Raw genomic sequence first — 14,898 nt, 5'->3', positions numbered from 1 at the left:
GATACGGTGGTCGTCGAGTGGTGCAGTTTTCGGGAAAGGGGTCGCCGGGGAATAACACTACGCTATAAACCGCGAGTTATTAAAATTACATTATATATATATGTATGTATTATATACATATATATGCGTATGAGGAAATGCAAGGATATTGTTGTGTGCAAACACATGTTAATTATTATCGGAATCGAATTTTTTTTCACACGAGGGAGCTTTGAAACGTTTAGATTTTTTTCTCGAGCCGTGTGACTTTTCCGGGAAATCAATCGCTTTTCGCCCCCGCTGCATGCACTGCAGGGTTCGATTAAACTCTCGACATTTTTAATCTAGTGGTGGCACGCATCTTCCTCGTATTTTCGACGAACTCTGCAGATGTGGTGGACTGAACTCATCGTTCTGATCATGGTGGTGTGTACCCGCGCCCTCGAACTGGCCGTCATTTTTCTTTTATCGGTTTATTGCGCCAAGTACGTATCATCACGACGATGTGTCAATGTGTAACGAAGCATAAAACGATTTTTATGACGTATAGAAATATATTTTCTCACAATTAGACAATTCGTCTATGGTTCGAGTGCTTTATCCCGTTCAGTTGTATAAAATAAATTTTTTTTTATCGATTTTAGACTGAACCGTTTACCGTTTTCACTTAACAAGCAGCGTTTTATTCCCACAATTCTATAGGTTAGGTTAGGTAATTGCAGGGGAGTAAGAATTAGTGATTCTAGATAACTTTATTATATAAATTTTGTATCCGTGTAACTGAGTAATTCGACTATTATTAGGCATTTTAATCTATTTTTAAAAAAGGTAAATATTTAATAATCATTCGAATTTTTATCCTAGGTATACGATATACTATAATATAGTTATTGGTCGAGTATACTTTCGGTATAAGGTTACCGTGATTATCCGGATAATATTGTACTGAAGATTCACTATTTCATTTCCACTGTTATTTTTACCCTTTAAAATCAGAAATTGAGTATAAGTATATGAATTTAAGCGGGTAATATTGACTTTACCCGGAATCGAGGATTGCCCGTAAAATTTAAGTATTATGTCTTACTTATCTACCTACTTACTATATGTATTATGAGTTTTATTTTATCCGATGACTATCATATAGCACCCTAAACGATTTTTGGTGTTTGCAGTCATAACATTTTTAAACATGAAATATTTTTTCGCATGTTTTTAAATAATGTATTTTTTTTTTTTACAGCAAATACATTAATGGTTTTTTTCGTCGAAAATAAATCATTCATATTAATAACCGCTTACTACGTTAAAAATAAATAAAAATATTAGGTACTTTTTACATATGAAACCTTTACCGAACCGTCATAATATATAATAGGAGTAAACGTTGTTTTTTATAGTTAGAACCCTCTCAAAAACCACATAAATCGCCAAAGTACAATATAATTTTAATTTATATTTATATTTATAAAACTATACATATACTATACATACTCACTATAAGTGAGTTGCAGGATAATTAATTTGATATATTTTATTGTTTTATAATATAGAGTATACATAATATTATTTCTGCAATCTTATTGAAGAATAAAACCCGTAAAAATACGTAATATAAAACTAAAATTGTTTTTTCATTTTGTAATATGGCTGGGTAATTATACGAGTATACTTATATTTTCTAGATATTATAATGTATACACATTATACTTAATTATAACTTTTTAGTATTTTTAATATTATTGAACTGAATTAGACACTCGACAGTTAGGTCAGTTTGACAGCAGGTACTGATATATGTAAGATATATGTTTCTATAATATGTATATGTAGTTGTAAGTACTTACTTAATAGTTAGTTGTACATATATAAATGCTCGATATAATCTATGGATAGTATACATTATAATGCACCCTTTTGAAATCCTGTGGTTAATTTTTGTAATTTTATGCATAAATAAAATATAATAATAAATATAATATAACAAATAATTGTAATATTTTATAATTAAAAGTGTTCTCATATTATATGGTTTCAGTTGTGATCAACTCAGAGAAATTATGAGGCTGAATTTAAATAGTACCGAAGAATCGGATATAAAAGAGGAGTGCCTGGATGGAATTAAAGTAATAATATATATTTAGGCATAATGATTTTGTGTCACTATTAAACACCGAGTTTGAAAACTTAAATGAATTACACCATTAGGCAAGGACGGGATTAGTACGAGTGAACGATTCCAATCGAGGCTCGTTAACCGTAAGATTGGTGTTGACGCTAGAATGTCTGAAACTCCAGAAACAAGAAGTAGTCGACAACCATCATTCGTCGTCGTCGTCATCGTCCGAGGATACCGTCGACAACTATCAGCCTAGTCCCAACTATTACGTATGTAACTAAAAAAAAAAATATTTATATTTACATGTTTACTCGTTACTGAGTATATTTGCCACAACAGCTGTTGTACGTATTATATTATGATGTAATTGGTACACCATCTAGGTATTTTATTTGCACGATGTATGGATGCTGAAGTTTAATGTTTTCAATGATTTCTATATAATTATAGATAATAGGTATAGGGTCATTAAAAAGCGACTCATTGAAAGGCACATCACTGGTGGGGGATAACATTAAAAATGTATAAGTGAATTTATTTAATTTTCTAATTCAATATGTGGATGACTGTATATATAATAATATAGGGTAATAGCCAATAGGTGAATAAAACACAGAAAAATATAGAACAATGGAAAAAGAACACGGGAAAAACAACAGTTTTTAAAAATATAAAATATATTATTAATTGATTATAAAAATGTAATAAATACATACATTTGTAATTAGTGTGTAAAATGATCGCTTGGTGTTCACTCGTTTAAATTTTAAACATTTTAAATGTATAAATCAAAAAAAATATTACTATTATTACATAAAGATGAGGAATGAAAGATATATTTTTTCATATTTGATCACATCATTTTATGAAATAAAAACATTTTTCAACAGAAATACATTTTTATACTTCAATATTTTTCAATATAGGCAATTTGTATGTGCATTCAGGCCTTCCAAATGTGTGCATAGTAAATTATCACTTTACACACTATAAATGCAAATTTATGTATTTTTTAATTTTTAAATATTTAAAATGTTTAAAAAATGTTCTTTTTTCTGTGTTCTCTTTTTCTTTTGTTCTTTTTTGGTTGTTCTTTTTTTCATTGGTTTTTTCGGGATTCATAAAATAATATACACCTAATATATTGGTAGATATTAAATAATATATTACACCAAATAATTAAACGATGTTGTTCATTCTAGTTAGTTTGTACATGCCTGAACTGCATTGTAGCTGGAGTAATACTTGTAACTCGATTTTTTTAATATAATATATATATATTTTTACAACATTACAGTTGAGATATGTGACTGTTGCAAGAAAAAACGGTAGCCTCGGAATAAGTGTCAAAGGTGGTCAAGAGAACAGCTTGCCGATATTGATATCGAGAATTCCCGAAGGAGGAGCCGCTTACCACACAAAAAGGTTATTCGTAGGAGATGCTATTATAAAAGGTATGTGTGCCATGATAATATAAGACCCGTAAGTTTTGATTGGTATTAAACGTAAAACAACATTCGTATTTCTAACAAAATTTCCGATCAGTGTCGTTTTTCAGTATGAAATGGTGTATCATTTCTTTCAAATGCCCGATATAATGTGTAAAAAAAGATCCACCTCAATCTCGGAATTTTTTACCACAACTCAACTATCTTATTTTTCTTTTCGTTTAAAAATAAAATTTTACATAGCGCACAATTTTCTGGGAATATGTGTATTTTTGAAGTGTCTGTGTAAATCAAAAAACAAAAATATGTTGTACAAATTATTTATACTTTAATATTGCTCCTGAGTGTATACTATAATATTTTAACTACAATTTTGTATTCATATCTACTAAAATCGTTTATTAATCTTTACTACAAAATAGTTGTATTAACTATAAATGTTGCAACTACAATTATATAGTAATCATTTTTTTCCGTGTACAGAGAAATTCTAAATAAGTACAACCGCATTTAATAAGCAATATTAAATACACTATACGCATACCACATACAGTTGCAAGTTTGCAACTATTTGTAAAATTATAAAATAACATATTTTTTTTTTTGTTTTAAATTGAAGTGTGATTATGCTAATTTTTAACACACATTTTGTGCTCAGAGGTATTTAAAACACGAAAATCGAATAGTAGTAATTTCATCGCTGGTTACATATTACCTCCCTTAATCCCTTAATATTTTTTAATCTAGTGTTGAAAAGATTTGGCTTTATATATTGATACTAGGGAGGTTCACATCTCCAGTCATTTCCGTTTAAAGTTATGACTATAATGAATAAATTGTGAAAAGCCGTTTTAATGAATAATTATTGTGAGAGAATATTTTGTGTTTAATATAATTTTGATGAATTTATTGTGTTTAAAACAGTGAACGACCAGTTGATCACAAATGCTTGTCACGATGCAGCTTTACACATTTTACGAAATTCTGGAAATCATGTTACATTATTAGTCAAGCACTACAAAGCTGCAGCGCCTTTTTTACTTGGAGCAAGAGGTATTTATTTATATAATCAATTATTTATATTATAATTAAGTACTTACTTAATCATATACGATTTTGTAATTTTATGAGTAGTATTTAAAAACTACCCAACTAAATTATAATAATTCAGTTTTTTTTAAGTAATTTCAAGTGCTTATTTTTAGTTTATATAGCACTACTATTACGAAACAGCAACATATTATAGTTTGCAGGATTTCAGTTCCAATTAGATTGAACAACTATAATCAAATGTAGCCTTACGTGTCCTAATGTGAATTTTTAAATCATTAAATGTATCTATTAACTTAGTAATAAATACTTATAATGTGCTAATTTTTGAACGACTCTTTTTGTGAAGATTTTTCTTTTTCTTTTGAACTTTTGAAATACTTACCTTTTTTTATCAATAAATATAATACACTTAAAATCTATATAATATATATGCGCTAAGCCACTAAATACAATAAGTAATACGTTATACGCTGGACATGTAAAAACTAGTGTTCAGAACGTTCTCTAAAAAAATGAATTCGTTTACGTGAGTATTTTTTTTTTCAAATAAACGCGTTCGCATCCACGAAAAAATAAATTCTTTCACTGGGTCATTCATTACATTTTTTTAGTTGTTTGGGGGGGTTTATTTATTTGTTTAGGAAAGATATGGGTTCAACCGCTAAGAAAGTACCTTGGTAATTTGTGCTTAGGCTCATGATTCAGGGAGAGTAATGGGAAAAGGTTGTAAGGATATAAGTGAGTTAGGGTGATTATAAAAGTTTTAGTATGAAATTGTTTATAATAATGTACAAGTGATTCAGAAATTTTAAAAATTTTAGGTTTGTGTGTAAAAAAAATTGTTTTAAAGTACTAATGAGGAGCATTGATGACACAACAAAAGCATATTGAATAGAGAAATACTTAAAAATATTATTGAAAGATACTTCTGTATACGTATCATACTTATTCAGTATGTATTAAAAGACAAGCGTCAATCAGTCGTCTCTATAGTTCGCATCGGTGGATGGTGACAATACTGAATATTATATCACAATCGTATTACCAATAATATTCTTCTCAGCAGCGAGCATATTTTCTATTTACTATTTCATAATTGATAAAAAAACACAATATTTTAAAAGGTACACGCAGTCCGCTTTTCATTATCATTTTAACCTAAAATCGAATTCCAGCCAAAACAAATAAACAATACTGATATTTGATATTTTAGCTGCTCCCTACCTCCCCATATTTTGATACCGTGTAGACAATAGATCATTGTTTAACAAATTATTCGTTTATAGTGTGGGAGTTTGGTAGGTTCTGGATGTTTGATTTAAGACGGTATTGGAGTCTGCTGTGTGTCTTATGTTGAAGGATTTATCATCTGTTTTTATAAGGATGACTTATACAAGTATTTTGTTGAGGTGGATAACTATAGTCTAGATATATATCTAGGTATCTGGTAAACATTTGTTGGTGAATTATAGCATAAGACTTGGAGGACTGGGTACCAGGACGTAGAAAAACAATAGGTGCCTGTATGTGATGATTTGATAGCATTTATTTTATTGTGAAACTATAGAACTAAAATACATGTTTTTAATGGAACTGAGAAGACTTGTCGTTTGTACCTCGTAGTAAAGTACAACGTTGTCTATTGTACAAAGTAAACTGTTTTATGAACTCAACCAAGTTCATAAAAAATGTATTAATTGTTTATTGTTTATTACATTTTTATTGATTCATATAATTTCACTTGACAGTAAATTATACTTTTAGTGATTAATTATAGTAACTATTTCAAATATAATTTATAATTATTTCTGTGTTTATGGGCGCTATTGCCAATGATAATTAATCTTTGAGAAATCGCATCCTCATTTTCAGCCGCATTAATTAATTCATGTCTCGAGAAAATTTACGTTTCTAATTAAAATTGTAATTACTTAGTAAATTCACTACCTACTATATAATGAAAAATATTATACCCTTATACCGTGCTAAGAAATGTATAATATTAGGCACTATAGTTATAAATATTGTGCTTTATTCATTTATTTTTATTTATATTCCTCTATTTACGATTATTATAGACCATACAAATCAAAATTAACAATTTTTTCAACATAATTTATCGAAATGGTATGCTATTTTAGCACTTTTCTCCGTATATTTCATACACGCAGAACAGATATTTATATATTAATTATTACCATACTATCATGACGGATAATAATGGATATTATACCCCATGTGTTAATGTATTGTACCATAATTAGTAGACCTATTTATAAAAGTTTAAATTAAAGATCTTGATAAACATTTACCGCATGTAATAAAATAATTTTAATTATTGCAGGGAACGGTAGTAAAAACAACAACAATAATGGAGAAAGTGATACCGAAGACGGACCATGGACGGATTATCTTATAAGTATGATTATCAGTTACATAAACTTATATTTGTGTATTTAATGATTTTAATTTTGAATTCAGTACCGCTGATGATGGGCTATGTAACCAGATACGTGCAAGGCACTGACAAACTGCGGCGAAACGGTTTCGAAGTGCACGGCATGAACGACCTGAATTCTACAATCATACATTGCGATAATGTCAAAAGTTTGTCCGAATGGGTTAAACTTATTTCAGAGAACATCGCAAATCTCTCAGAAATACAAGTACCTAACTTTACCGTTATTTCTTTACTATCGATGCATTTCACCAAATATATTATTCATAGTTGTATTTGTATTTGTATTTGTATTAATATTATGTTTTTTTTTCCTTTCAGATTAAGCTTTACAATCTAAATTTTGGTATCAACGAGAAAATCGAGTATATGGGATGGGTAAACGAGGGTGTGCTGAACAATAACCACCCTTGGCAAAGTTACTGCGCAAGATTCATGATAATCAGAGGTCGTGACGTATTACTTTTCGACACACCCCCGGTAAGTGTCATTTAAACTTGATAGGTATGTAACGGTTCGACATTTTCATAGCAATAAAATAAATGTTTCATAACCCATCTGAATACACGTGCACATACGTACGCATTATACTGACGTATCATTTAATGCATAAAATTCTACGTTCGCCCATATTTTACGTTACGGTAAACGATTTATGTCTCCCCAGTGCATTATTGTTACATAAATTAGAAACGCTTTATATATTATCTATTATACATCGTATATGAATCCACTTCATCAATATGCCACCACGGAAATGGCAATAAATTACTGTAAGTAGGTACTGCCTTATACGATAGGTACACGCCAGTATATATAGTTGTACTCGGTCGATTTACCTTATAATCTAACCTAAAACCTTATACGATACCATATCATCTTAAATCTATTGTTGTATATGACACTCGACGTTTTCCGAAATATTTGTTTATAAGTATAGCTATACCGCTGTTCATTATACTATTGTCTCGTAATACTTTACAAGAAACGAAGTTTATTTAGAAAACAAACCGATGGACCTGCATTTTTTTTTTGTGTTTAATTCATCATAATTTATGGTTTGTACTTTGTTGTAGTACTTCAGACATACATATATATATATATTATGTAAATGCATATCACTCGTTGAATAGGGCTTATTAAATATATACTTCACTGAAAGTCCACTCCATTAATATCATAAGGAGTATAGTATATATATATATAAAGTGTGCAGCAAGTGACGTTTTATGTTTCACCTCGTAACTGATAGCACTTATTGTTCTGTGCTGATAGGCAAGTGGCAACTGTTTGGAGAGCCAATTAGTAATCCAGGAGTCAGGACTCAGGACCAATTTAACAACAGAACAACAATACCGTATACCTACTTTAGGTGAACGACGTTATTACAAGTCAGGAAATTGTTGGTGGTGTCATATTATAAATATATATTCGTTTAGAAACTTCGTTTACATATTACACAACACGATAATAAACAATTAATATTAACCTATTAAAAAAATATCTTAAATTAATAATATGACATCGACTTCATATTTGTTGTTATTTGTTGCACTTTGTAAGTTTTCATCACTATTATAATATTATTAATTAAGTCCCAGAGTTTGCCAAGCTCGAGTGTCGGTCGTCGACCCGCAGGAAACTATTAACTATTGTCAACAATAGTTGATTATATATTAAATTAAAAGATAGGTATCCATTAGGTACCCTTAAAATAATATATACTTTATATTATTATTATGTTGCCGTAGCAGATATCATATACGAGCCATGAAAGTGCCACGCGCCGTATTTTTGACATACTTGTATTTCACAAATTATATACATGGACGTAACTTGTGTTATGCTTATGAGGGGCAAACTTTATTTCAATTAAATATCATCACAGACTATAGAGTTACTTAATCTGGCAATACAAAATATTTGAGTTCAATGCTTATTAAGTTATAAATTATAATATAATATATAAAACTCAATGAAGAAACTTTATGGGGTATGAAAACATTCAGTCTATTACTTAATGTTAATACTTGATACATTAATCATAATAGTACATAGTCCACAATATAATGCTCACCACCATTTTAACTTATTAATGAATTAAAAAAAATTCTGATTTTGGAATTTTTGAATAAACTACAAGGATCATTATATTTTCAAAACCTGCTCTTATATTTTAAACTATTTAATAAGTGTCTTGTAGAGATACAATTGTTTTCAAATGAGAACTACTTTGACTATATAATATTTTTTAGGTTCTGTAAATTGTAAGTACTAACTACTAAGGATAATATAATACTTAAAATTGGTTTTAAAAAATATAAAATATTCATAATATAGTTCCTACTTAGACAATATAACAACATGTTAATTATAGATTAATTCTATAAATTGTTTACAATAACTTTCAAATTACTCTAGCCTCCATATTATGTTCCAAACCTATTATGTGTAGTAATCACACCGTATTAAATAACTCAACAACTACCCACTTGTTCGAATTTTGATTGAACAATCGCTTAACAATTTACACGACAAAATTGATTTTAGTTTGATAAAACGAAGTTAAATAAAAATATGACGTATTAATAATAATATAAAACACGCTTAACCTAGTAGGGCAACGCTACTGACTACTATTATAGTCTAAAATACGTTTTGAATAATATTTTTCTAATTTATTACAAAGGTTAGGCAAGCTGACTTAGTCAGAGCATTGCTCTGATTAATTTTGAGATGCGGCACTCCTCCCTCTACCCCCAGTTAGTGACTATTCATTTATAATATATTTCATGCGAGTGTCATATTAACAGATGTCCATTACGGAGTGGTTGGACTGCGGCGTGGTGTACAAACTGTACGAATCCATGTTGAGACTAGTGAAGGATGCGGAAAACGTGGACCAAAGGCAAAATTGTTTTTTACTACAGACTTCCAACGGAGTGTCCAGGTACTTTTCAATGGAAACCAAACAGGGTCTACTGGACGTGCAGTGCGCGTGGCACAGGTCAATATGCACGTCCATGATGCACATCAAAGTAAGTCCTTTGGATTTTAATTCCTATACAATATTCAAATATAGCTGTTTATATAAGTATGTTATGTGAACAAATTTTGGAAAAAATGTATATTGTGAGTGACACTGCCTCAATCAACGGTAATTCCTATCATAATATGAGTAATTAGGTCGCCCATTTGCCATTTCACAATCAATATTATACTAGCTGATAACGGGCACTTCGTTGCTCGTTAAAAATTCTAACTCTATATGAAACTGTGATAATGTGAGCAGTATATTATCAGGTAGGCAATCTAGCTCAGGTGGATGGCGGACCCCGCTAGGTGCATACTCTATAATATGTTTTATTTGTATTTTTATTTTGATTGTGGACGGTGGACCCGCCGATGAGCGGCTATGTAAGTGCAACTCAGCCACCTTGGTAGTCAATTTGCATAAATTAAATTTGATGCATGCTTATATACCCGATCTGCATGTCCGATAACCAATAGCAACCAAAAAATAAAAAATAAATACTAATTTCTACTATAAAATCAAGAATAGATTGTCGAATTTTACTTCTCGGAACAATTTATTAATATCTACAAACCGATCAAAAACATAATTTGACGGACGGAAAGGTTAAGTTGCAGGTAGCTGAACACCCGAGGGCCGCAGTGCCGTACAATCTATCTATATATATAAAAGAGAGTTGTGTTCGTTACACTATATTTAAAACTCAAGAACAGCTGAACCGATTTTAATAAAAAAAAGTACATATTCTATGTCCGTCTCCTGGTTCTAAGCTACCTATCCACCAATTTTCAGCCAAATCGGTTCAGCCGTTCTTGAGTTATAAATAGTGCAACTAACACGACTTTCTTTTATATATATTTAACCTACTAGTGGCTACTACACTAATTTCCTCAGCCAATGGATGTGATTTTCAAAATGAAAAATATATTTTTATTATTCAACGCACCTAAAAATTTGAAGAGGAAAATATTTTTATTTAATTATTTAAATACCTATGTTGATTTATTGTTAATTTTATTTAAATAGCAGTGATAACGATTTCGTTTAGAAATAAATAAATATGTATCTTTATAAAAGAGTGTGAAGACTTATGAAAAATATAAGATAAATTAGGGCCTCATGAAAAGTATGAGGTCCTCAAATAAAATATAAATTCCCAAAATACGGTTACCAAAAAATTATTTATTCCTTAACCCACGATATTTACCATAATGAATTTCAAATATATTATTATCATAACCCTTACCTAAATATCTACCACCTGCAGTCACTTCGTACCATATAACATACTTATATGCTATACCCTCTAATGGATTACATAATATTTAGCCATTTATAGGTTAAGAAGACGTCACCCCCGCATGTGTTGTCTCCGTCTTACAAGTGTACAACATAGCAAACACTGTTTGGCGCGGGACGAATTTTATCTTTCTGTGTTTGTAGTAGTGAATCCAAAATTTCTGAACATATAGAGTAGAAAATTATCTATGCAACAGCGTGCCTATATTTTAGACAACATAAATACAATAAAAGTTATTTGCTTCTAAATATTTTGTTTTTTTCATTTGCCTATAAAAAATGATTGGTTAGTGTAATTAAAAAAATAGCACGCTGTTGCACAGATAAAGTTCTTCTTTACGTGTTGTGAAAATTTGGTAATTCTACAACAAATATGGTGAGAGAAAAGTTATCCAGCGCAAAACAGTTGTTTCTGTGTTGTACATTTGTAAGACGGAGACAACACATGCGGAGGTTACGTCCTCTTAATATTATAGCTCTAAAATATAAAAATGTTATTGTATTTCGTTTTAACAGAGCAGAACGTTTTACGTGTTGTTTGGAAACAACCAACAGCCCTCAAACTTAATACTGGATTGGGACAATGGTTTCACATTATACGACAACTGGACGAATTCGAATGTTTGGACGTACAAGTTTTCAGAGCTCCGTGGATCCTCAGACGATCACATTTCCCGACTAAAGCTTCACTTCAACGACAACGGCTGTATCGAAACCAAGGTTGTACAAAATAACTTTTTTAATGTATCTTTGAGAGTAGGTTCGGTTATCTTAGGTATCTGTATAAAATATATTAGTGCCCCATCCTTCCACTTTTTATAATTCACATTTTCCTTCCCACCACTTATTTTGAGCCACTTCGACAGTTCGACAGTTCGACCACTGCATAAAACGGTGGTGCGAAAAAAGATACCTTTGTTCACAGCCATGTATTATCTAATCAAATATCTATAGCTCTATTATATGGTCTATACACCAGTTAAATGTTCATAATAAAATTAGATATAAATAATTTGCATTTCATATATTTTTCATACTACAAGTAAATACCTATTATAGATACCCACTGTAAATATTAATTACTTAACTACTGAGTGCCCGAGTATATTAACGTACTCGGGGTGTTGAAATATTATAAATTATTGTATTACTATAGAGTGGAGCATAAGCGGCTTGTGGGTTTTTAATGAAGTATTGGACATCAAAAAAAAATATAACCACTATAATATATATAATAAGTATATTATAGATTGTATTAAATAATTATTTACGAACAAATAATAATAATTCTCTGAAAACAATTCAATAATTGGTTATGTTATAGAAACGAATGTGCACATCAATTCCATTTTATAACTCGGGTTACGTATTTTGGCTGTTTTAATTTGTACACTGTTCAGAAATGTGTTCTGCGATTGTGTGCACTGCTGCACTACTATACATACCGATACCGTTCTGGCGTGGACAATCGACAGGCCGTTTGTCCTTCGAAATAACCCAATCCAAATAATATTAAATTATTTTCGTATTCTAAATTTTTTGTTTTATGATGCTTATAATTGGAAACATAATCTTAATAACATTACGGGTACTTAGTTGTATTATTATGAATTATGCTTTCAATTTTTCTTGAGTCCGGGTAGGTACCTAGTGCACGAGCACATAAGCACATAATATCATATACGAGTACAAGCCGCCACTGTAGTGGTGACAATAAGGGTCAAGGAATCTATATGTTTAGCGAAACACTAATCTATAAAGTTTTAGTTTTGTATACCAACAAAGTTTGTAGGTAACTACTGTTTTTAAAAAACACTTTCATTTATTTTATTGTTTATTATATTTCATGCAAACTGCCCTAAAAATCTAAAACAAAGTCCAGCAACATCCATTGTTGCTTCCGCACGTTCTGACACCCCAGGCTATTATTGTTAATAATCATTAATCAATATGCACGATATTAGTATATAATAATAATTAATAATTATATCACAGCAAATTGGGCGATCAGAATTCCACTTCGAAATACCTATTACTAAAAAAAGCGATTGGTCCACTTCAGCTATTTTAATAATAGCGGTCATCGCAAAGTATTATATTGTAAGGTTTTATACGATCTGGATTTCTGATCGTCCGCGATCGTAATTAATACTGTTTTCACTCTGATGAATTTATTTTTTATTGATTTTGTATGTTTGTCTCTAATTAGGAATTGGTTTGTCAAGACCTGCAAAGCTTGCTGTTCTGCGTGCATGCGTTCCTGACCGCCAAAGTGGTGTCCGTAGACCCTTCGTACTTAAACACCGAAGGGATTCAGCAGCTATAAGACGTTGCTCCACTTAATCAATAATTTTGTGTATACTATAATGTATACATAATATTATAAAATTTATAATACTGTTTATAAGAATGTTGCCGATTTACACGCGATTCGAATACAATACATAGACTCAGTTATAGACGATTGTGCATACTAGTATATTTTACTATTACTATGGTTGTTTATAAATATAGTCAATAATATTAAAATAATGTTTATTAGGAAACGTGATAATATTATGTATTTTATGTTAGTGTTTCAGGCCGTCACCGCGTGCTAATAACCGTAACGGTCGTATATAAAATACTTCCTATTTCGTAGACTCATATAGTATCGTTTGACTTCTAAAATGTCAATCTCGTCCATTATAACATAGGTAACTAACGATCACCACTGATATACGATGATTAATTCCGCATTTATAGTATTACCTATGGAGTTTGTACTTAAGTCGTATTTGGACGAGATCAGACAGATTGTTATCGGGGTTTTTGGATGTTTCAGAAGTCGAGTGGTTTGCCTTATGTTGTACCTAAGCCCGCCGACGCATCTAGGTTTGGAATTCTGAGAGAGGGGGCCTCTCACCAAAACTATTAACCTAAAATAATCATTAGAGGTCCGCCTACACACCCTATACAATTCATCAGAAATTTTATATTCCGAGCGAAGCGATTTGTTTTTAAGGATGCGGGTTTTTTTTTACTTTTTATGCGACGGTAGAGTGACACTATATAGTGAAGCAATCAAATACAAATGATCTACTCGAAATTCTATAAATTAACCACTATTATTACACCGGTTTTTTTCAACATTAATAACTATGCCAAAGTTATTGTATTTTAACATGAGAATAACAAAAAACTATTTCATCGTCAAATAATATTTTTTTTTGGTGGGGGACTTCAACAATATCATCATAACGCTATAAGCAGAACGTGATACATCAAACACGTCTGTTTTCGATTGGTGGGGGGGGGGAGGGGGCGTTCAATATTTGTCAAGTAAACCTCCGTGGCGTCCCCTAGTTGCGCCACTCCAGCTAAGCCTTTATCGTTAAGCGAATATTCAATTATACTTACCTAATTAATATTAATAACACATATTTTATCTTGTAGAGGCTGCAATAAAAAATGAACACAGGGTAGATATCGAAAAAATTTCAAATGGGGATGAACATAATTCTATGTA

General features: G+C 30.6%; 1 protein-coding gene across 2 annotated transcripts in view; it reads left to right on the top strand.

The window, feature by feature from the left end:
• Positions 1 to 13,919, top strand: part of LOC111037702 (gamma-2-syntrophin) — a 42,825-nt gene extending 28,906 nt beyond the window's left edge. For both annotated transcript variants that reach the window (XM_022320419.1, XM_022320420.1), the window contains exons 2-11: positions 2,018 to 2,105; positions 2,188 to 2,367; positions 3,396 to 3,552; positions 4,471 to 4,599; positions 6,944 to 7,018; positions 7,081 to 7,265; positions 7,379 to 7,537; positions 9,871 to 10,095; positions 11,907 to 12,110; positions 13,600 to 13,919. In XM_022320419.1, the coding sequence (XP_022176111.1) occupies positions 2,040 to 2,105; positions 2,188 to 2,367; positions 3,396 to 3,552; positions 4,471 to 4,599; positions 6,944 to 7,018; positions 7,081 to 7,265; positions 7,379 to 7,537; positions 9,871 to 10,095; positions 11,907 to 12,110; positions 13,600 to 13,716 (1,497 nt within the window). In that variant the 5' untranslated portion in view covers positions 2,018 to 2,039 and the 3' untranslated portion in view covers positions 13,717 to 13,919. The remainder of the gene's footprint in view (positions 1 to 2,017; positions 2,106 to 2,187; positions 2,368 to 3,395; positions 3,553 to 4,470; positions 4,600 to 6,943; positions 7,019 to 7,080; positions 7,266 to 7,378; positions 7,538 to 9,870; positions 10,096 to 11,906; positions 12,111 to 13,599) is intronic.
• The last annotated feature ends 979 nt before the right edge of the window (positions 13,920 to 14,898 follow it).

This window comes from Myzus persicae, unplaced genomic scaffold (genome assembly GCF_001856785.1).
Source record: "Myzus persicae strain clone G006 unplaced genomic scaffold, MPER_G0061.0, whole genome shotgun sequence".
Taxonomy (NCBI): domain Eukaryota; kingdom Metazoa; phylum Arthropoda; class Insecta; order Hemiptera; family Aphididae; genus Myzus; species Myzus persicae.
This window is presented reverse-complemented; position numbering and strand designations above follow the sequence as displayed.